At 46.0% G+C, this 22,002-nt stretch overlaps 1 protein-coding gene across 2 annotated transcripts in view; it reads right to left on the bottom strand.

Annotated features, from left to right (window-relative positions):
* The window catches only part of LOC119455824 (anaphase-promoting complex subunit 2), a 29,510-nt gene that overhangs the window by 5,580 nt on the left and 1,928 nt on the right, over positions 1-22,002 (bottom strand). Inside the window, exons 4-12 of one of the 2 annotated variants that reach the window (XM_037717301.2) lie at positions 18,975-19,083; positions 18,769-18,901; positions 18,079-18,168; positions 17,801-17,993; positions 15,703-15,820; positions 14,173-14,348; positions 6,456-6,550; positions 3,353-3,547; positions 2,210-2,468 (exon numbers count right to left, since the gene is read on the bottom strand). In XM_037717301.2, the coding sequence (XP_037573229.1) occupies positions 2,210-2,468; positions 3,353-3,547; positions 6,456-6,550; positions 14,173-14,348; positions 15,703-15,820; positions 17,801-17,993; positions 18,079-18,168; positions 18,769-18,901; positions 18,975-19,083 (1,368 nt within the window). The remainder of the gene's footprint in view (positions 1-2,209; positions 2,469-3,352; positions 3,548-6,455; positions 6,551-14,172; positions 14,349-15,702; positions 15,821-17,800; positions 17,994-18,078; positions 18,169-18,768; positions 18,902-18,974; positions 19,084-22,002) is intronic. The other variant, XM_037717302.2, reaches the window with a different exon arrangement.

Below are 22,002 nucleotides of genomic sequence, written 5' to 3'. Positions count from 1 at the left end.
AGTGCTTAAAAAATGAGAAGCAATGTGATTGTATTTGCTTCAAAATGGTGACTTGTAAAAAAAAGGAGGCGAATGGGCAACCAAGAAGGAGGGAAGAGGGGAGAGTTCCCTAAGAGATAATGAAACCCGTTTGGATCACAAATATAATGTTCGGCCATACACCCCCAGGATTTATCGTTTTAAAAATTCCTTTTTCCCAAAAACGATTTCCGAATGGAATTTGTTACCACTAGATTTGGTTGGCCGCAAGACTGCAGATTCATTTTATGAATTTTTGTGCCCCCCGCAATACTGTCAACAAAGGCGCTGAGGGTAATGTCTCAAAAAAAGAGAGTAGACTTGTCATACATGACACAGCCTTAAAGAAGGCACTTGCACTGAGCAATTGAATGCTACATTACTGTAATTTACCATGTATAACCCGCACCCCCAATTACAACAGCCCAGAAAGAAAGAAAAAATCCGCATGTATATCCCGCAGTAATAACTTCATACAACAACGTTCAAATATTTGCAAAAACAGTCTTCATTCGCGTATGCACGACTCATTCACGCCATATCTTCGGCCAATGGCTCTGTTCCGCCACTCTTCGGCGACACTGATAATCTTCAGCTTCTGCTGTGCTCTAAAGCTGTATTCATATGACACAGTGAATTGAGATATGAGCTTGTGGATTGCGTATCATGTGATCATATGTTATCCGTTCCCGCCGTGCTGCCTTGGTTCGTGCGAAGTGCTTCATGTTAATGGCGGAGAGCCTAATCACGAGTGGAATTTTTGGCTCCGTTGCCCATGCGAGGGCTACTCCGTCTGCGCTTTCATCCTGTCTTGTGAATGCTAGCTGCAAAGTGATCCGATGCACGTCACATGTTGTCTGCAATCATGCCTGTCCTGTGAACCCAGCTTAAAGGACGGCTGTTGGAGTTCTAGTTTACTGACCCCATGTGCACTATTTGTTAACTACTAAACACAAAATGGTGACTCGTAAAAAAAGAGGAGGATGGGCTACCAAGAAGGAGGGAAGATAGGAGGGTTCCCCAAGAGAATGAAACCTTGAATGGCAAAGAACCTTGCCTTGAGGTGTTGCTTCACAGCAGCACGACGCATGGCGCTGTGAAGTCACACTTCAAGGTGAAATTTGCATATAAGCTGTACCCCGACTTTACTGTTACACTTTTTGAATTTTCGGGGCGGGTTATACATGCTAAAATACGGTACGTGCTTACTTGGAAGCAAACAATCTATCGGACAACAGCGCCTATAGCTGCTTGCTCTTTGAGGGGTAGTGAGAAGTAACCAAATTTCACTGGTAGGAGGGAGTGAAACATCACAAATGCATCAGTACAAGCATTGCTGCCACCAATCATTTCAACATTAGTATTTTTTTCAACATTAGTACTTATCTCCACCTAGCGGATTTCCGCTGAACTATTACATCATTAGTATTTTTTGTTACTAAGAAAAAAAAACACTACAAAGAAAGAAAGAAATGTCAGTACAAACGTATCTCCACTGCAGAAAACCTATGAGCAGCACCAAAACCTACTGCACATCATTCGATAATGCTCCATCTGTACCACAGCCCCAAACATTGACAAAAGGAGGAGGACTGCACTGGTGACATAATTTTACAAAGGCCTTTGAATGTTCTTTCCAGAGGATTCAATATCAGCAGTGGGTCTGCACATTCATTGTCGGCAATGTGCGTGCGATGTGTCAGCATTTGTTTTTGCAAAACATGCTTTCTACATCGGGAGACCCTTGCTATAACAGGGTGTCCTACTTTGTAGTAATTCAAGTGAAAACTACATATAAATAAATTTGGTACAGGTGCCAACCCCTATTTCCATTCCTATCCACTGACAGCTTTGCTGTCATGAAAGTAGCTTCAGGTACTTTCAAGTTATTTGCGACGTTTCACCTGAGGGATTCCCAACAAATTGTTGGAAATAAATTTGCAACATTCTGAATCAGTGGCCCGAAATGTCGTTGACGATTGTGCCAAGGTGCTGATTGATGCACATAGGACAATCATGTGCAAGTGTCTGCAGTGCATTTTGTGTAGCACAATGATGAAGGAGAAGACTTCTGAGATCGCAAGCGCTGCAGCACAGCCCAGACATCCCAGATACTGCTTTTCATAATTTCTGCATGTTTGGACAATGCACAGGTGCTTTAAGGGGCTGAAGATTTGAAAGCAATTCTCACGCTTCTCCTGGAAGTGGTAGATGAGTGCGGCGTGCATGGGCGACACAGTGAGCTGCAGGGTGCGGGTGCCAGTGTCGATTTCGAGGACGACCTGACCCAGGTTTGGGCGCCACTGCAAGGTACGGTTGCCCTTGATGGTCTCAAAAGCACGAGTGTAGCGGTCGAGTGATGCCTGCACAGGTGGTGGCAGCACCAGCTTTTCGTCCTTGAAAGTTGGCCAGAATTGGGCTGAGACCACGATGGCTGACACGTCGACTTCCTGTAGGAGGGACAGGGAAGATGCATTAGAACTGCACAATTGTCAAATAACAAAATGTGAGTGAAGTACGGTGAAATGTTGCAGCACTGACATGACCTAGCAGACGGTAAAAATCTCAAAGCAATGTCATCCTGATTTGTGAGAAACACATTTATAACCAATTCTTGGTTACTACAGACGATGCAAGACAGTCACTGAAACTTGCATCAGCGGCATTTCTCAAATGAAAATGTGCATTTGGACTCAGGTGCCTGCCAAAGAAACTGAAGAAACCCCATCACTAGCCTGGGACAGTAGCATTCTCTTGAGCATGCCCAATTATTTTCTTACTAGAGAATTTTGGTTTATCTGCTAGTTATCACGCTGCACAAGGTATTCTGGGGCACACATTTCCCAGGCAGTATTACAAGAGAAGCAACAAGAAAGCTAGCCAATTCCAAATCAAGACTAGCCTAGTGCACAGTTTGACAACTTGCTGTGCACTCATATTTTAACCTTCATTGTATGCAAGTATTTAAAAGGTGTCGGAGATTAGCAGCAGACGACGAAGAAAAAGAATAGAACGTGGGCTGCTGCCTCCGCGCCTGGCGCCAAGTGCGCGCACCGTTATCATCGTCATGAAACGTTTTTGTGTTCGTCTCTCGCCATTAAAGGCTTCGTTGAGTCTATCGCGGCTCCGTCTTTTCTGGCGACGCGACCGAGTGGCCGGCGTTCCGCAACAAAAGGGTCAACCATCCTGCAAGATGGGTCCTCTGTGTAGCCAAATCCATGAACAACCATAAAAGGCAAGTGACAGAAATGAAACAACACTAACAGTACAAAGCCACTGAGCACAAGCCATTGTGGCAGCTGGCAGCCACGCATCGAGGCAGACAAGTACGCACCCCTTTGGTGTAGTCAGGGATATCACCAGAAGCTAGGTGGGCGTTAAGGCGGCGAGAGTCGGCCAAGTCCCTCAGCATCACTTCACAGGCATGCAGCTGGGCCTCGCCAAAGCGTAGCTTGAGGCACTCCAAGTAACGCACCTCACGCTCCGTGTCGGCGCAGGTGCCGGACAGCAAGCGGTTGGCTAGCAGCACCTGTGGAACAAAGCACGCAGGAAAGAGAGAAAAAAAACAAGACCTATAACCAGTATAAAAGGAGGGAAACCGGAAATGTTGAGATTTTGATGTGCAGTGCTGTGCTGTTCGTTATGACATGCTATCTTGATTACAGTGGAATCTCGATGATACGATCACAGCTACAGTGAAAGCTTGTTAATTCGCACCTCATTAATTCGAACTTTCGGGTTAATTCGAACTGATGGTCATGGTCCGGCCACAATATATAGGCGTCTATGGGTTAACCAACTCGTTAGTTCACGCGCGCATCGGCTCCTCTATTGATAATTCGAACTGCGCGCCGCTGCGTGGTGGTATTTTATACTGCCGCCGCAAGCTTTCAAGGCTCAACGATAGATGGCGCGAGCGCAGCGGCGTCACCATAGAGAAAGAAATTCAAGTTGAATTTCTTTCTCTATGGCGTCACTGTCGTCATTGCGCTCGCTTTTCGCATCGTGTGGTGGTTCGTGCCGGACGTGTCTGCGTAGTCTCCGTGTCCTTTGTGTGCCGCACATTCAGTCGCTAGGCCTCGTGTACGTCAGAGCTACGAAGTCGTTAGGTGCCGTGTCGCTACGATGTGACGCTGCTCATGGCCTTGCATATGTTGGTGCGGGCCTGGGATCAGGTCATGGCAACAACTGTGGCTTTTGTGTGACCAATGAGGGCACAGCTTGCGAGCCCGACGAGCGCGAGGCCGTGGTCATTCCTGCCGGATTGCGGAATGCGCTGGAGGACGTGACCTTCGATGACTACGTCGATGCAGATCGCTGTGCAGCGGTCTGCAGCACAATCACCGACGATGATATCATCGCGCAGGTGACTGGTGGAGAAGCGCCCGTCGTCGATGTAGGTGCGGATGACGAAGAGGATGATGCACCCACGCGGCCCTCAGCTTTGGAACTAATGGAGGCTATGCGTGTCGCGCGTCTATTCTTCAGCTTCGAGGAAGACGCAGAGGATGCTTTCTGCCACGTTCGCGCGTTGGAAAACAAGGCTATGGCGATCGCATTCAAAGAAGAGAAACAGACAGTGATCACGGATTATTTTCGCAAGTAAATATTTTGAGTGATTTTCCAACAACCCGGTCTCAATTCCTGCTGTTTTTTCAATGAATTTCGTTAGTTCGAATTTTGGTTTAATTCGAACTCATTGGGCGTCCCCGCGAAATTCGAATTAACGAGCTTTTACTGTAATACCAATTTCCGGATGATACGAATTTTTCTGTGGTCCCGGCCAAGCCCCATTACTTTGCAACGTGCTAGAGTACGGTTGTTACGAATCGATTTTCGGCCCGCATTGGTTGATACGAATAAACGCCGCCCCACCGACGGCGGAGAAAGAGAACAGCGCGCAGTCACACGCTTTCTCCCTTTCTCTTTTGGTGCGGAGGCACGGACGCGGCGCCGGACAGCGTGGAGGCCGCGACTGGGCGCAAAGAATTTGAAGCGGTGGTGCTTTTCTTGCTTTCGTGCTTTTCCCCCTTTTCGGCGGCCGCCCATCGGACGGAGTGGCTGCTGTGCTGCGGGCCACGTTCTTTGTGTTTGCGCCATTTTGCCTAGTCGTAGCGAGCTATGTCTACCGAGATACGATCTCGGCTGATTCGCGCGGCCGTACGCCGAGGCGCGGGAGCCTCCATTGGCGCGTTTTCTGTCGACTGCGTTATCGATGCCGATGGTACAGGGCGATTGTCGGTTTCGCTGCCGGAGTCACACGGTGCAAGATAGCGCGGCACATAATCCACGGTGCGAGGTAGCGCGGCACGTTCAGTTGGGTGCTCCTCCGCTTCTCCCGCTAATCGCCGTATTTTTCTTGCCGTAGGAGGCTTGCGCTTCCGTATTCCGAAGGTGTGCTTCGTCCAAAATTTTTTCTCCAACGAGCGACGATCCATCACTAACCTGGGAGCTCTCAGTAATCCGAAATCTGCGTGTCAAGTGAAGACGCCAGCATGGTTTACGAAGCAGACAACTGCAGTTGCCATCTTGCCCCTGCCACAGCAGCAACCACTGGAGAGACTCCTTTCAGCACGGCAGCCAATCGGAGGCCGCTTTCATCGGAGGGTCCGTGCGACTACCCATCGCAGACTCGCGCTTCTTTTGAGTTTGCGCTTTTGAGTACACTATAGTTTGCCCGTTTGTTACAAGATGGCGACGACGGACGAATTGAGAAGCGGAACGGCGAAACTTTGAGCTTTCGAACGATACCAAGATGGCGGTGCTCAGTGGCGGGAAATACGAGATATGTCTCCATGAATTGCGGTGATTTTGCGCGATTTAAAGCTGTTTTCTCGCCCTGCGCACTGACGAATAAATCTTTTTCGGACACTTTTAGCACGTTTTCAGCCAAACCATTTTGATACAGTGTAGATTAGGCGTTGAAGATACCGAAACGCGTGGCTTTCAAAAATAAATTTTCTCGCGATTTTCGCGATCTGATGCTCTCATCCCCCCATAATTTAGCTAGTTTTAATTGTGTTTCGATGATACGAATTTCGGCTAATACGAATATTTTTCCTGACCCCGTGAGATTCGTATCATCGAGATTCCACTGTACTTCAAATGGCAAGGTAAGAATTAATGTGTGGATTAATGTGTTAATGAGTTAATGTGTACATTAACTAATTAAAAACCAGTTCACTCGTTTTTGCCTGTGTATCAAGTGAACATCAAATTGACTCTGAAATCATCTGAAATTACAGAAGAGGAAGAATAGAATGTCAAAATTTCTAACAACCGAAGAGTAGATAAGGGAAATTAGGCAGTGTACTGACATCTAAAGTTAAAATTAAATTGCTGATGAGAAAGATTGATAAATACCTGTGCGTTTAATCTTTCAGCACACCACTTGTTACATATCGTTTCTTTGTGGTGTACAAATTCAGCAAACTGACCTGATATTCCGATGCAAACAGCTTCTTGCTTCCGTAGATGTTCACCAACATACTGACTATATCAGAGGTGCGTGCACCTTTTGACACCTGCACTGCTGTGAAAAAAGCAGAAGAGTAGAAAGGGCAATTCTTATGATTCTTTCAGGTAATAACAAAATAAGGAGATAGAAAAAAAAGTTTAGAAGTTTGATAGCTAAAGTGCAAAAAATAGAGCAGCCTAAAAAAAGCTCTCCAAAAGATCATTCAAACTCCACCTAATTTGCCACAGGCTTGTGGCATTCGTTAATGCACCTCTTCATGAGTCCATGCCATGCCATGAGTCCATGCCATGCCATATGTGCACCTGAACAATATACAGTGGAATCTCGTTGATATGATTCCGCATAATACGTTTTTTCGGGATAATACATCTTTTTTTTTTTTCTTTTCCCGATAGTACGATTTGGTTGGATAATACGTTGGATAATATTATTTGTGGATGATACGCTTTATTTTCCGGTTCCCGTGGAGATCGTATCAACGAGATTCCACTGTAGGCTGTAATTGATCACATGAGCAATGTGTCTCTGTTCCTGGTATGTGCACAGGAACAGAGCACAGCTTGGCTTTCAGGAACACTAGGATAGCATTAAATGAAGACTTAAGGCTACGTTTCCATACTACCTGTATACATGGAGGGGAAGCTGAGACTATGGCATGATACAAAAAAAAAAATTGTATAAACACTTTCGTACTTGATGGCTCCAACATTGTCTGCAGAACGATATCGGATAAGAATAGCGATTTGGGTGAGACGGCCTAAGTTCATGGCATGATTTGCAGTGCTAATGTTTGTCTGTCTTTCGCTAATCCATAGTTATTTTCTTTTCACACTTTGGAGCTTCGCACTGCAAATCATGCCATGAAGAATGCTATTGCTTAATCCAGGCTCCTGCTGCAGAAAAAAAATAAATAAATAAAACAAGAAGAAAATATAGTAACATGAATGCTTGGAGTTGCATATCCCACACTAGTACCATCTGACAGATTGTGGGATTTATGGAAACCAATTATTCCTCATGTCCAGAGGCGCGCCAGGAGACGCAAGTAGAGCAGACGCTCCTTGCACGGTTCTCCCGCACAGTAAGGCCATGCGGCTTCCCGGCGGCGTGACCCCATCCCCTCCTATCAAACTGGTGATCACAGACGTAGACCGTCACGTGGCCGTGGAGCCCCGCGCCCATCGGACCGAGCCAACAACAAGGCGGGGCGGTCGAGATCGGCGCGGCCGGTGAACGCTGGTAAGAAGAGAAGACTACGAGCCACGATGAAGGGAGGAGCTCAGGTAAACATATCGTTCCCATCCATTGTCGTGCCCTGCTATTGCTCACCCACTATCGACCCTGGCAAACGTCGCGATCGAACCTAGCATGCTTCCACGTGAATCCTCTGGAGCAATAAACGTTGTTGTGCTTGTTACTCTATCGTGTGTTGTCATGTTTCTGATTGTCCTGGTACCACCGAAGCCCGGCCTTACAAGGCAAGCAAAAGGGAGTTGGCCGTCAACCTAAGCCTTACGCACAAAGGCGGCTTGACAGAACCCGAGACTACAACTGGCGCCCAACGTTAATTCTCGTTTGCAGACGCAATTGAGCAGTCGGCTCCCACTACATGATGACGAGCCCGCAGTACGAACTTAGCGATCTCATGGAGTTGGCCAATATTTGCAGTCGGGCCAGGAAAAACTTGGGCCTTGTTGCATCGGCCGCGTCACCCACAAATGTGGGCCGTAAAAACACGTACTACACTACCGCACCCCCTACAAGTAGGAGTGCCCAACCCCGCGGACCTCAGCAACACGCCGGCATACTTCGGCGGGTTACGGAACCTATTCTCTTCAGTCAGGGAAATTTTGGTTCCCTCTGTGCGCACCGTCAACACAGCAGATTACGGCGGCGGTTCCCAGAGGCCCTTTTAGAACGGCTAAGAACCTCTCTCCGCCAAACGCGTCCCCAGAACGTCAGAAAACTTTGGTGTACACTACCCAGGGCTCGACTCAGACGAGGTCATGCCCGCACCAACCCGGCGTGGCCCTGGCCACAGATCCCGGGGCCAAATACTGCGGGGCCTGTGGCGGCCTCATAGTGAACCTCGCCTGGCACGAGGCCTCGCGACTACACCGGGACCGAGTGAAGGCCGAGACCTGCGGGAAGACCAGTCCCCCCACCAAGACACGACTGAGGTGCAGGCCTGAGTGGCACGGGACCCAGAGTTTGCGGCTCTGGTGCTAGGTCCGGAACTGCCGGAACCAAGCGCGGAGGCCATCGACCTCGAGCAAGAGGAGGCCCTGGAGATTGACCTCCTAGAGCTATGAGGCCACCAGGTCCAACAGGTGACTGGAAACCAAGTCACTGTCGGTCTTAAGGGGGAAGGGATGTGACCAATTATGGAAACAAATAATTCCACACGTCCAGAGGCGCGCCAGGAGACGCTCCTTGCACGGTTCTCCCGCGCGAGAAGGCCAGACGGCTTCCCGACGGCGCGACTCCACTCTCTCCCTTCGAACCAGTCACAGACGTAGACCGTTACGTGGCCACGGAGCCCCGTGCCCATTGGACCGAGCCAAGCACAAGGCGAGGCCGGTCGAGATCGGCGAGGCCGGTGAACACCGGTAAGACTGCGAGCCACGACGAAGGAAGGAGGTCAGGTAAACATTTGATTCCCATCCTTTGTCGCGCCCTGCTACTGTTTGCCCGCTATCGACCCCGGCAAACGTCGCGGTCGAACCTAGCCTGCTTCCACGTGAATCCTCTGGAGCAATAAACATTGTTTTGCTTGTTACTCTATTGTGTGTTGGCGTGTTTCTGCTTGTCCTGGTACCGACGAAGCCCGGCTGTACAAGGCAAGCAAAAGGGAGTTGGCCATCAAGCCTAAGCCTTACGCACATAGGTGGCTTGAGAGAACCCGAGACTAGAAGATATGGATGAATACTAAAGCCATTTCATGGATGAGATGAATCTTCCAAGAAAAGAGCCACCCTTCTTAGCAAAAACAATAATGAAATTTGACACACATCATGCACTGAACAGAATAAATTGTACAGCCCTGTTCCAGAGGACATTTTTGAAGAGCTTACTGAGATCATCATACACAGTAACAGTAACAAGTGAGTCTTGAAATCTCAAGTGCATAGACTTTTGCCACAGTGCCTCTAAATTTCTCTAGTGAATTGTAAACACTTTCATAATGTCCTCACTACTTACGAGGTCTGAAAGGCTGTGAATTAACTAATGTTTACTATATAAGCACACAAGTGATTACTATACAGTTAAACCTGGATATAACGAAATTGACAAATTCCCGAAAAACTTCGTTATAAAGAGGATTTCGTTATATGCAGATTCGGCACGAAAATTTGAAAAAGAAACGTTTACCGTATTTACTCGATTCTAACGCGCCCTCAATTGTAACGCGCACCCGTTTTCCGTTTTCGTCGAAGCACTCATCCTTGGAATGTCACACCAGGTACCGGATGCGTGAATGCGTGTCGTTTCGCACAAGCGCGAGGCATCGGAAACGAAGTGCGAACTTCACGATGGCGTCGTAACGTCGTATAGTGTTACAGTAAAACACCGCTGTTACGTTCCCGGGGGCTGCGTTTTCCCGGCTGTTCGTTTTCGGCCGGTCCTGGCACAGCTCCCATAGAACTCAATGCATTGGTAACCCCGCTGTTGCGTCACAACTGTGGGACCGTTCCCGCATCATACGATGCGAACTGCCACCCCGCGCCGGCCCGAGTGGCCATTTTGACTTTTCATGTCGCCTGGCTTGGTGGCTTGACGATGGCATTGGCCGCCACAAGTGCCGGAGGCGACAACTATGACGTATTTTCGGTTTCCGCCAGCAAAAGTATGGCCCTTGAGATCCGTATTTGCTATGTCTATGACACGTTGTGACGCGTTGTATGACGCGTTGTGGCCCTAAAATTGGTTTTGGCTCATAGATATCCCGTATAAACTCCAAGGGCGATAAAGCAGTCGCCGTGCGCCGTACGCTGTATGTGCGAGTGAAAACGTGCGAGGAGAGCCGACAACCGCGTCTGAATCTCGTGCGCGCAAGAAAAGCAGGGAGGAAGCGCGCCTTCTTCCGTGGCGCTCGAGGCACCGCGGGCGAGCGAGGGGGGAGGGATAGCGGGGCGGCGTTGTACTGTACTCTGGCATCAACTGCGTACTGCGAAAGCGATCTGCGTTGGGGCAGAGTCTAGCAGTGTAGGTGCGTCGGCGGCTCGTAGCTGTGTGTTCTCGGCGCTCAGTTTGCGTTGAAGCGATAGACAGCAGCACGAAGGTCACTTCGCTCGCTTCTCCAGCGGCGCTTCCACACGCCGCCAGCGTGTGACAGCGCTTGTCCGCGCTAATCGAGTGCGATGTGTCACAGCGTCTGCGAGCGCGTCGGCAACATCAACTGGAAAAGGAGAGAGTGCCGGCTTGGCGGGCTAGGCCAGCTGCAGCAAGTGGCAGGATCAGGTTTGAATGAAGGGAGGGGGAAAGGTCACGCCCGCGGCGGCAACATCGCCGGGTCGAGGGATGCAGGCCCGCCTCGCACAAGCACCCATGCACACGTACGCTCGCTTCGCATTCCGTCGCGGAGGAGAAGGTTCTTCCGGTTGCTGCTCACGCAAAAATGAAAAATTTGGGGCGAAATCCCTAGGTTGTTGGAGGGGGAAATTCGTTATGTCGAGGGGGTCTCCCGCTGCCACTTTGTTACGTAGAGGTCTCAAATACATGTGCTTCTATGGAGTAATGGCGGGGAATAGAAAAACTTCGTTATATCCCGGAATTCATTATATGGAGGTTCGTTATAAGCAGGTTTAACTGTATAACATTTTATATCAGCTGGTTCAGGTGACAATGTTCAGTAACATTTGCTTCCAGAAAACAAGTGGTTACTATATCCATCAATTTGGTGCATAGTTTTGCATATTGCGACCTTTAATATAAAATCCTGCACAGCTTCCGAATTTTTAATAATATTTCACGAGCTTTGACCACACAGAATGTCAGCACCTCATAATGGCGAGAAGCGGCAAGAGTGGCAATAGTATGTGCAAGTCACAAAGCACACACCAGTGCGAGCATCGTCTGCAGCTGTCACAGCTGTCCCCGATTCGTCGTCGGCGCGAAGTCGATCGACGGGGTAGACAAGCTGGTTGGTCGTTCCGTACGCAAGCGAGCACAGTGAAAAGCGAATGTCTGGCGTTGGTCTGGGGGGTCCAGAAATTCTCCATGTTCCTGTATGGTGTTCACTTTTTCGTCCAAACCGACCACCAACCGCTCAGCTACATCAGGCAGGCGAAACAACTGAATGGCCGGGTACTATGATGGAGCTTACTGCTTCAGGAATATCAGTTCACGGTCACCCACATTAAAGGAAGTGAGAACGTGGGGGCCAATTATTTGAGCAGAATATAGGGTCATTCGGCAGTGAAGTTGGAGAATTTTTGGTGTTGTGTGCCTGGACGTGTAGTGCTCTGTTTATTTGTTTTTTTCGTTTAGTACACGATGTTATTTGATGTATAATGTTATGTATACATGGAACGGCCTTCTTTTTCTAGTTTTCGAAAATGCCACTCGTGTAAGTGAATATTATGTGATAATATTCTGAAAGTGGGGGGCTGAGTCAAGGAGCGGCATATTTTCGAATGGTTTGGATGCTGATTAACGACACGCCGAATTACGAGTGTCAAAAACGTGGGCTCCTGACTGTGCAGCGTATAATTAGGCAAAGCTCTGTGCACCGACTTCACGGTCTATGGACTTGCTGCTGCTGCCCGGTCAAGCGTATGACACCATTTGTTTTCTTTTGAACTTTGATTGCTCTTGAACTTTGTTTTAGTGAAAACTGTTAAGTGTATTCTTGTGTATTTGATCCTCGCACTGTTTCATTTTTATATCTACTGTTAATCGCTCGTATTTATTTGTCCTTATCATTGTGTATATTAAGCTCAGGTGTGTTAGTCTGTCTTGTGTCTTTTTTTTATTATTGTATTTTATTGATCTGTGTATATTTATCAGCCGATAAATATACACAGATCAATAAAATACAATAATAAAAAAAGACACAAGACAGACTAACACACCTGAGCTTAATATACACAATGATAAGGACAAATAAATACGAGCGATTAACAGTAGATATAAAAATGAAACAGTGCGAGGATCAAATACACAAGAATACACTTAACAGTTTTCACTAAAACAAAGTTCCAGAGCAATCAAAGTTCAAAAGAAAACAAATGGTGTCATACGCTTGACCGGGCAGCAGCAGCAAGTCCATAGACCGTGAAGTCGGTGCACAGAGCTTTCCCGAAGAAGGCTGGCGGTCCGATCTTGTCGAGGTTGATGCGAATTGCTGGGCTGGGTTTCCCGGGAGTCTAGATCCGACGACTTCCCTCAAGCAGGTTGAGCTAACTTGAGGCGGACTACCGAGGACTTCGTTGCAGACGCTGGTTTGACGTCTCGTACGTCAACTAGTTACTTGGAGTTCCGACGCGGCTAGGCGGCCCAGGCGATACTGGACGGCGCTAGCTCCTTGACTACTTCTCCGCAGATTACAGGATCAGCTTCTAGACTAATCAGCAGGGCCCAAAACATGCGCTTAAATAGCCTCTCCTTTCCCTAGTTCCCTAGGTAGGGAAACTGCCGCTATGTAGCGTTCTCCGAATTCAGGGCTCTTAGCTCCCAACAATCTTGGCCGCGCCCTTTCACCATGGATGAAGAACCGCAGATTATCCTCTCTCCCAATGTCAAGGGCCAAGGTCGAGCCCGGCACTACCACGTGGCCGTACACGCACACTTCGGGGTCCGTAATCGGCGTGTCGCGTCTGGAATCGAGATGGCAGCCCGAGCGGCCACGACGCTTTTGACGCCCGTAATTCGGCGTGTCGATGTCGAATGCATTATACGCTGCACAGTCAGGAGCCCACGTTTTTGACGCTCGTAATTCAGCGTGTCGTTAATCAGCGTCCAAACCATTCGAAAATATGCCGCTCCGTGACAGCAGCGCTGTTCACTTCAGGAGCACACACACCCTGCCTTTTTTATCTGTAAGGCTCCATCGTTCAATAACAATATTGCGCATGTGCTGATAAAATCACTTTGCTATTTTTTTCCGTATTAATGCAATGGCGCACACGTGATTCTACTAACATGAAAGAAAAATGAAAAGCGCATTGCAGATCGTGCATCTCAGTTGTGCACATTTCCCGTCTCACACTGACTTTTTGTAAACAAGAGTGCACAGATAACCCTGGCAGGACGGGTGTCCTCTTGAAGTATACAGCATAACTAAAGACGCTTGCACTGAATTGTGCTTTGTGTGGATGCGCATACTACAGTCAATCTCACCATGCAGTAGGGTTGACGCTTGCATGATATTATTAAAAATCTGGGAAGCTGTACATGCGTGCACAATGTTAGCCTACATTAAGCGCAAACATTACTATGGTGGTTATTGCACAGCGACCTAAAGTAGAAATCACTCGTACACTCTTGACAAGGTTTCTTTCCACCTTGTCAAACTAAACCTACATTTAATTTTGTTGTTCTGCACTACTATCCTATACATATGCTGTATACTCACCACATAAATAAGAGCAGCTACTTCATTTTAAAATGTTCTTAGATGTTCTGTGTGTAATCTATGTTCTTCTTTAAGCTGAACACATCGAAATAATCCATACCTTGTTCATTGCCAAGTGGGGCTGGTCGCCAGTTCTGCCAGTCTTCATCATCATCATCACTCATGAAGCTGTCTTCAACAGCAATCGGTGTGAACTTGACAAGCTCTCCTTCAAGTTCCGCACAGCTGTCATCTGTCAAGTTCGAGACTATAGATCTCACTGTGTCTTCGCGTGTCCTGCCCAGAAGGAAGAGTGGTTATCTTATAAGCAAGACCATTGGGCTACTAGTTGGTTTTGCACGATTCAAAGTGTAGCAGTGCGACTTCTTGAATGAGGACAAAAAAAGAAATAAAACAGACAAGGACAAGTGCTGTGAATCAGCACTTGTTCTTGTCTGTGTGCCTTGGTGTTGCCCTTGCTCAAGAAGCCACGCTGTTACATTTTGAATCGCGTAACTTAAAGACGTATTGACACACATTTTCAAAGTAGTAGTAGACTCCATCACACAGTCCTCACATGTGAAAAGGTTACACCTAGCAAGTAGAATGGTTGGGAAGCACCTGCAAGATATCTTAATTTGACACAAAGGTAGGTTTCCAAATGGTGGACTTTGCATTGTAGACATGATATGGTGACATCATGAGACGGACAACAATTTTCTGCTCGTGTGTATCATAAGGTAAGCTAAGCTGACACTGTAAAAAAACGAGAGAGAGAGAGAGAGAGAGAACAAGGCTACCATGGACGTTCCCTCTAGCTGCACTCGTGCAAGGCAGCTGCAGCAATTGCAAGAAGAAAGTGGGTCATTGTGCTACAACTTTACTCATGATGCAGCCACTTTGTGGGCACCAAAACTGGTTTTTAAGAACAAGTGCTGTTATAATAATTCATTTACAATGATCTGACACTTGCCAGTTTCTGTGGTTTAGAGGGTTTGGACCATTACTTATTAAAAGACAAGCTGCAATTTCTATGTCAGCACTCCTTTAAACATCATAACCCTAAATAAATTATCAGAAAATGAGAAGTCTTGAATCCCTTGTGCACCACAACAAGCAGAAAAAAGAGAAAGAAAGAAGAGGAAGGGAACCAATAAGATAAATATTACTTCTTAGTGTCACACCAAAAGACTTTTTCAGTACAGTTTGGCGTAACTCATAAGTAAGAGGGCCGAACATTACGGGTTACAAAGAATGTTGCTTAAATGTAATCCATAGGAAGAGAAAAAACAGCCAGTACTTTACCTTTCTTTTAGCTCTGAACTACAAAGCCATGTCGCAATATTTCAGTGTGAACAAGGCACCCAAAAAAGTGTCTTAATAAAAACATTATTTTTCTACTTCTTTTTTTCCAAAAGGAATGATTTTTACAAGAATAGTTTGATCTTATTCTAAGAAAATGTGTACTAATGGCAACACCCTTCATACGTTTAATCATGAGGCTGTAAGTCATTTTTGTAATGCAGGGTGTACCAGAACTAACAGTATTAGTTCTGCCTATTTATAAAAAAATAGCTTAGTTAAGCTCAGTTCTTATTGTGGAAAGACGCAAACAGCCATTAGGAAAAGAAGTCTAGGCAGGGCACCTCACCTCAAGTACTTGCATACAGGCTCACAGACAAGTTGCAAGATGTATCCCGTTGGGTCAAGAACCCGCAATGCCTTGATAGCTGATATATATGCAGTCAATATCTGAGTTGTTTCCACTCCTGAAATGAGAAGGTTTCGAGGTTGTCAAAATGAATGTGCTGAACATTATGCATCATGTACACCGTGCACAGCAAGGCAGTTGTGTTCAAATACATGAAAGAATTCCATGGTCTTATAACATGACTAGATTACATGTTTCTGGATGTTTAGAATGGAAGACAATTTGAACTTTCGTAGGAAGTTTATATAGCGTAAGAAGGAGTGCCATTCAAACTTTTATACAGAGCAAACTGCGGTGCAATGTATGCTGTAGGCAGCAGCATAGTGTCTACTAAGCTAACCAGAGGAGTGTCATCTCGCATCTCGCTAAAAAGATGTTTTTATAAAAACATCTTTTTTTTTTAATATTTGTAAGGCTGACATGAAATCAAAATATTGTCCTTACATGCTGGAGAAAAGACAATACATACAGAACTGCAATGCATGATGCAAGATAACCTCAAAGCGAGAATAATGAACCATCCTCACTGTTACATTGCCAACGTTTGTTTTTGAGCATGGAAAAGAGAAGTGGTATAAATGAACACATGCTTCATGAAAAGCAAAAATGCTCTCTGCTCTATTGCTTGTTTGCACACAACCTGGCAGCTTCAAGTACTTTCCAAATACATCCTCCACATGTATATCTATTAAGAAGTAAATCCCCCAACGTGTGCATAAAGAAAAAACATACATATGCACACCTATTCATATCATAAATATCCTACTAAATCTGTTGGTCCATAAAGAATTAGTTTCTGGTTTATACTTAAAAGCCTTGTCATCCTTATAACTAGGTTTCATGCTGCTAAGTACTCAAAGTTCACTTGCACTGAATGAACAAACCTTCTAGCAAGCCCACCAAATCTAGTCAGAACTTGCACTCTGAATGTATTAGACACATACTTCGACCATGTATCAGTGAAAAACATGCCATTTTAAGGTGACAGACAAAAATAAATAACTATTCGTTCATACGTGAATAAGTGCTTCATTGTTCATACGGAAGCTGTAGCATTATATGAAACAAGGTCAATTTACACTTTGCAGCTTTTTGACCAGTGGCAAGCATAATTTTTTCCAGCCTACCACAATTATTAGTAACACCTTGATTTGCTGTCCCTGTAAATAACAGTGAGTGCCAGCAGTACACCAGTAATATTGTCACGGTGTAGACAATGAAGAAGCAGGAATACTACCAGGAAGAATAAATAAAAAACTGGAACTTCTTATTGAGCAAATTTGTGCCAAGAGAGCAAACCAACACTAAAACAACAGCAAAATTGGCAAGCATGATTTGTGGTCATTGAATTGAACCCAATGCCTCAAGTCAGTCAGGTATTTGTACATGCATCATGGTACATTCCAGGTCAATAGCCAATGCTCACACGGATTCGAAATTCTGCAGCAATATTCACACAGGGCAAGCAGTACGATTAGACATAAATGTCTCGCTGTCAAATGTCCGTGAAATCTGCATTCAGTAAGCGCGTCCTATGCAAGCGTGATAACCTGATAACAGCGACTGTGGAATGGAATCGCCAGATAAAAGTAAAACAATGCACTTGTAGCTAGCAATATGATAGGCATCATCAATGCCAAGACTCATTTTCATCACATGCAGATATGTGCAATCACAATTGAAGACAAGAACCATGTCGCTGTGGGGACTGTGCTTTACCGTCTAAACAAATGCAGCCAATAATCCATGTATTCCTTTGTTCGCCCCCCCATGTGAACATATCTACACCCTTCTCCGAAGCACTTCGGAGTCCACCGTTCCCGTGCTCTACACAACTGTGCATACACATATGAATGTAAATGGTATATCAAATCCTTCCGGAATTAACAATCAGTACTCTTGCCTAACCAAGGCTGTGATGTCCTAGCGACAAGCCACTGTAGAGAGTCACAGCTCGATTAATTTACTGCTGTATTTCTATGCTAACAGCACTTAGAGCTGAAAGCAGCTACAAGAGCTGTTTTGCCCATAGACATACCTGGGTGCAAGAGTCGCTTTTCCATGGAGCTCTTTAAAGAGTGAATGACCTTCGACTTTAGGTTCGTTCTTTCAAGGCAGTCCTTGAGGTCTTCCAGGGCAGCTTGTGATTCAGGAAACTCTATGATAATATTGAAGAGCTGGTCTACGCGTGCCATGACGTAAGTGTCATACAGGAAATACCGCAAGTGGTCCTGGACGAAAAAGGTAGGTTAGACTGCATGACTCAGTAGCAAAATATGTTGCTGCACAAAGCATGAATGAGAAAGGGGAGCATACCTCTAAACACCTAAGCGCTGCATCTGTCTCTGACCCAGTTTCGTATTTGTACAGCAATCGGAACCACTCCATGACAGTTGTAGTGAGCCACTAAAGCAAAAATTAAACATCTCATTAGTAAAAAAATCAGCCTTCTAAAAAGAAAGAAAAAAAAAAACCCCTCAAACTAAAAGACATACAACAGGAAAACTGCCTAATCCACAATTTTCATTGTGGTATGCAACTGAGCAGTTTTGTGAGAACAAAAAAACGCCAGTGTACCCAGGAACTGGCAGACACATACCACAATGCGAAATGTGAAGACACGTATAAGCCAGCCATTGGATGCACTGCTGAAGGAATAACACTTTTGGATAACAGCTGATGTTGTGCATCGTGGCTTTTTAGGATTTTGGTGCTTTCAATTGTGACATTTTTTTTTTACTACTACCATTGATTTTTCTGTTTACCACACATATAAATGTGTGTACGTTTCTTGTCGTCCAGGTGTTTTCAATAAATGCTCAGCTATTAAGACAGCAGCTGTCTTATGTTTTTCTTACTTTTTATTAGTTTTCAAGCATGCTGATCATCACAAAAGCACATATGACCTATGAAATTGTCAGTAGAAAGCAACATCACAATAACAGCACACGCCTGAATCATTTCAATAGAACGTGAAAACACACTATTTGTGAATGCCTTCAGTACCTTCTCCAGGTTATCCAAGAATCGGCTCTCGAAGTTCCCCCTGCAGGTGCTTTGTATGTGCTTTTCAATGTACTTGTATGCAACTGTTGAAACAGCATCTCGAACGACAGCATCTAGTAAGCGAAGATCATGCCTAGGAACAAGAACAGAGATATGCAGCACCAAACTGTGAAGTTTTAGGAGCCTGCATTTATGAATTTACTCACAATTTCCTGTTAATATGCTCAAAGTCATCGAGAAGGAGTGAGCATTCACAGTTGTCAGTGTCAAGCTCGCATCCGGTGCATTCAAACTGATCGTTTCCATCATCTTCCCCTGTGAAGAAAAGTGGTATTCAAATATTTTATGTGTAAATGCGTGGTGGCACTGATCAATTTTTATTTTAGTTCCTTATGAAATCTCATGACCTTAGCTCATCATGAGTGATTGTCACTTCATGACTTACGACAAGCCCACTTCATAATGTAGATGGTGGTGAACATTCTATGAGGGCGATTCAGAAAGTATTGCCTCCAAGCCAAATACTTTGCCATAACATTTTGAACTCTTTATCTATAATGCACTGATCTTTACGCTATAGAAATGTGTGGGGGGGGGGGGCACACGCCGCCCCCTTCTCCCGCAGGCGCTCACCGTCGCTTGCGCACGTAGCGAATGCGGCGGGAGCCGGGTGGACACCTTCTCCCGCGTACGCGCGTCGTCACAGGCGCGCGCAGCGGGAGCCGGGCAGACACGAGAGAGAGGCACTTTGCCCTCTCCCGGTTCTCGCTCGCCTCTCGCGACGCACGGGAAGAGGGAAAGTATCCGACGGCTGAGGAGGACATTCCCTTCGTGAAAAGGTAAAAAGGTATAAAGAGCGCGACCGAGAGACCCCCGGGGCTCTCTGACCTCGCTACAACTACCTGCCCATACGGATATACCCGCAACCCGTGAGTGACCTCATTTGCGTGACTTCTACATGCAACGGGGCAAGCCTATTTATTACTTATTATGCAGAGCGGACTTCCCTCTGCAAGTGTTTTATTGCCCACAGCAATAAACATTGTTGAGTTGCCTCGCTTGTTGCCTTATTCGCCTGAACCCTACATAGCTGCGATTATACGCGCTACGGGTTGGGGAAGACCCCCACAAATGTCACTTGCCTTACCTTCCTATCTCTTGTCGTTCCAGAGTAATCGAGCAATCCATAGCATCCAGTGGTGACGTCCGGTTGAAACAGTGAGCTGTAATTGAATTTCTGACTGTAGAAGGTTGTGGGTTGTGTGGAGGTTTGATGTGGCTGGATTTTGGTCTTTCGCAGTCCTTGCCCACCTCTGCACAGTGCTGACGTCGATGAATGTTGATGGGCACACAACCTTCCGCAGTCAGAAATTCAATTACAGCCTGCTGTTTCAACTGGACGTCACCGCTGGATGCCATAGATTACTCGATTACTCTGGAACGAGAAGAGATAGGAAGGTGAGGCAAGTGACATTCTATAGCTTAAACATCAGTGCATTAATGATAAAGAGTTCGAAATGTTTACAGTACTACTGGCAAAGTAGTGGGCTTGGGGAGATTACTTTCTGAATTGCCCTGATATCATCAACCTTTCATTGAATTTATTTTCCACACTAATGGCAGACACATTTCTGTTTATAAGTATGTCACGTGAATAAAAAAAAGCCATTACAGTAAATTAAAAAAAAAAGCCCTTAAAGGGCCTCTCACCAAGCCACATAAAAAAATGTGGTTATACTCTGGAACTTATGTGCCCTCTAGGGAGCGTTCTACCGCAAGAATTGTTTAAATTGGTTCATTAATAGCCGAGATAGAAATATTTCAGTGCTGCGAACCCACGATTTCAGCAGGCGAGCTTCACCGCCAACTTGGATACTCTCTCCCCTTGCCCTGTCTAGCCTCCGCAAGCGAAATTCCTTCCCTGCGTTCTCCCATACCGGAGCTCGAGGCGCGCGTTATGCATATGTAACGAGCCCCGCCTTCTTGTTTTTTTTCCCTCGCTTATTTTGCTGCATGGTGCACTTCCGTTGACGGTGTCGCGCGTGAGCTGTTGCTTCTGTTTCGTTTCGCACAGCACACAATTTTCCGCGTTGTGCACGAGAACACCTGACTAGCGATATAAGTCAGTGCTACACGAACACTGAGGCAGACACAAGCGAATCACAGAGCATGATCGTGCACTGGAACACGGTAGAAAATGACAGTTTCGTTGTCTGCACGCACGATTGTACGATGTGGGTACAAGCAGACGAAACGGAAGTACAGTCGCGATCAAAAGTTTACGGACCAAAGGTGCCGCAATTTTTTATTTTTGTTTCGCAGCCTGGACATTCCGGCTGAAATCAGGGGCACAATCCTACACGCGCATGTTTGGCCAATACAATGCATTAAACCAATTCCAGGCCGCGAAGCTGCACTTGAATATATTTTAATTTTTTGCTGGTGCCGTGGTCCCCAAACTTTTCATAGCGACTGTACATCTCTCTTGCTGCGGTGCTAAGTAAAACAAAAACATGCAGGCATTCAGTTTGTATGTTCTATAATTTCTCTAAACATTGTCTATTGAAGCAACAGATTGAACAAATAACTGCTGTTGCCTTGAATAATTCTCGCAGTCACAAGTCACTATGAGTGCCGTCATAGAATAGACATGTGACGTAGGCGCACTTGCGCATGTACGTCCCCTCTCCGGATGAGAGCATGGCGCCCGCGAGGAGAAGGGCAAACGTTATTTGGTTTGAAATTTCAGCTCTTTCCGTGTCGCGTAGCAATGTAATCCTTAGCAGACACGATATTTAGCACGCATTGTATGCATTGCGCTTGTCAGCTCAATATGGCCAGACCTGGTGAGGGGCCCCTTTAAGGGGTTAAGAAGTAATCCCAAATGTTTTTATATATTATCCTTCAACAAAAAGTGAGCTGGAGTTTGTCAGAATTTTGCTTTAATATCTGCAAATGTTGTACATGCCCTGTCAAAAAGTGGTCTAGGTAGGCATCAGCGATGAATTGCTTCGAACCATGAACCAGCCATGAACAGAAGCTTTAAGTTGACACATCTTTACATTACAACCTTTACATTATGACTTTGTGCGGTTAACTGACTGCCCGGCAGTCACAACCATTACAAGGTGCAATATTGCTTCTAGGAGTGTTCGAATAGTGAAAATTTCTAATCAAATTGAGCATTTTCTCATTTCTAAACAAGGTGAAATACAAGTTCACATGGGGTCAGCT

The sequence above is a fragment of the Dermacentor silvarum genome, chromosome 6 (assembly GCF_013339745.2).
Source record: "Dermacentor silvarum isolate Dsil-2018 chromosome 6, BIME_Dsil_1.4, whole genome shotgun sequence".
Classification (NCBI taxonomy): Eukaryota; Metazoa; Arthropoda; class Arachnida; order Ixodida; family Ixodidae; genus Dermacentor; species Dermacentor silvarum.
Note: the sequence above shows the minus strand (reverse complement) of the source record. Positions and strands in the feature narration are given on the sequence as shown.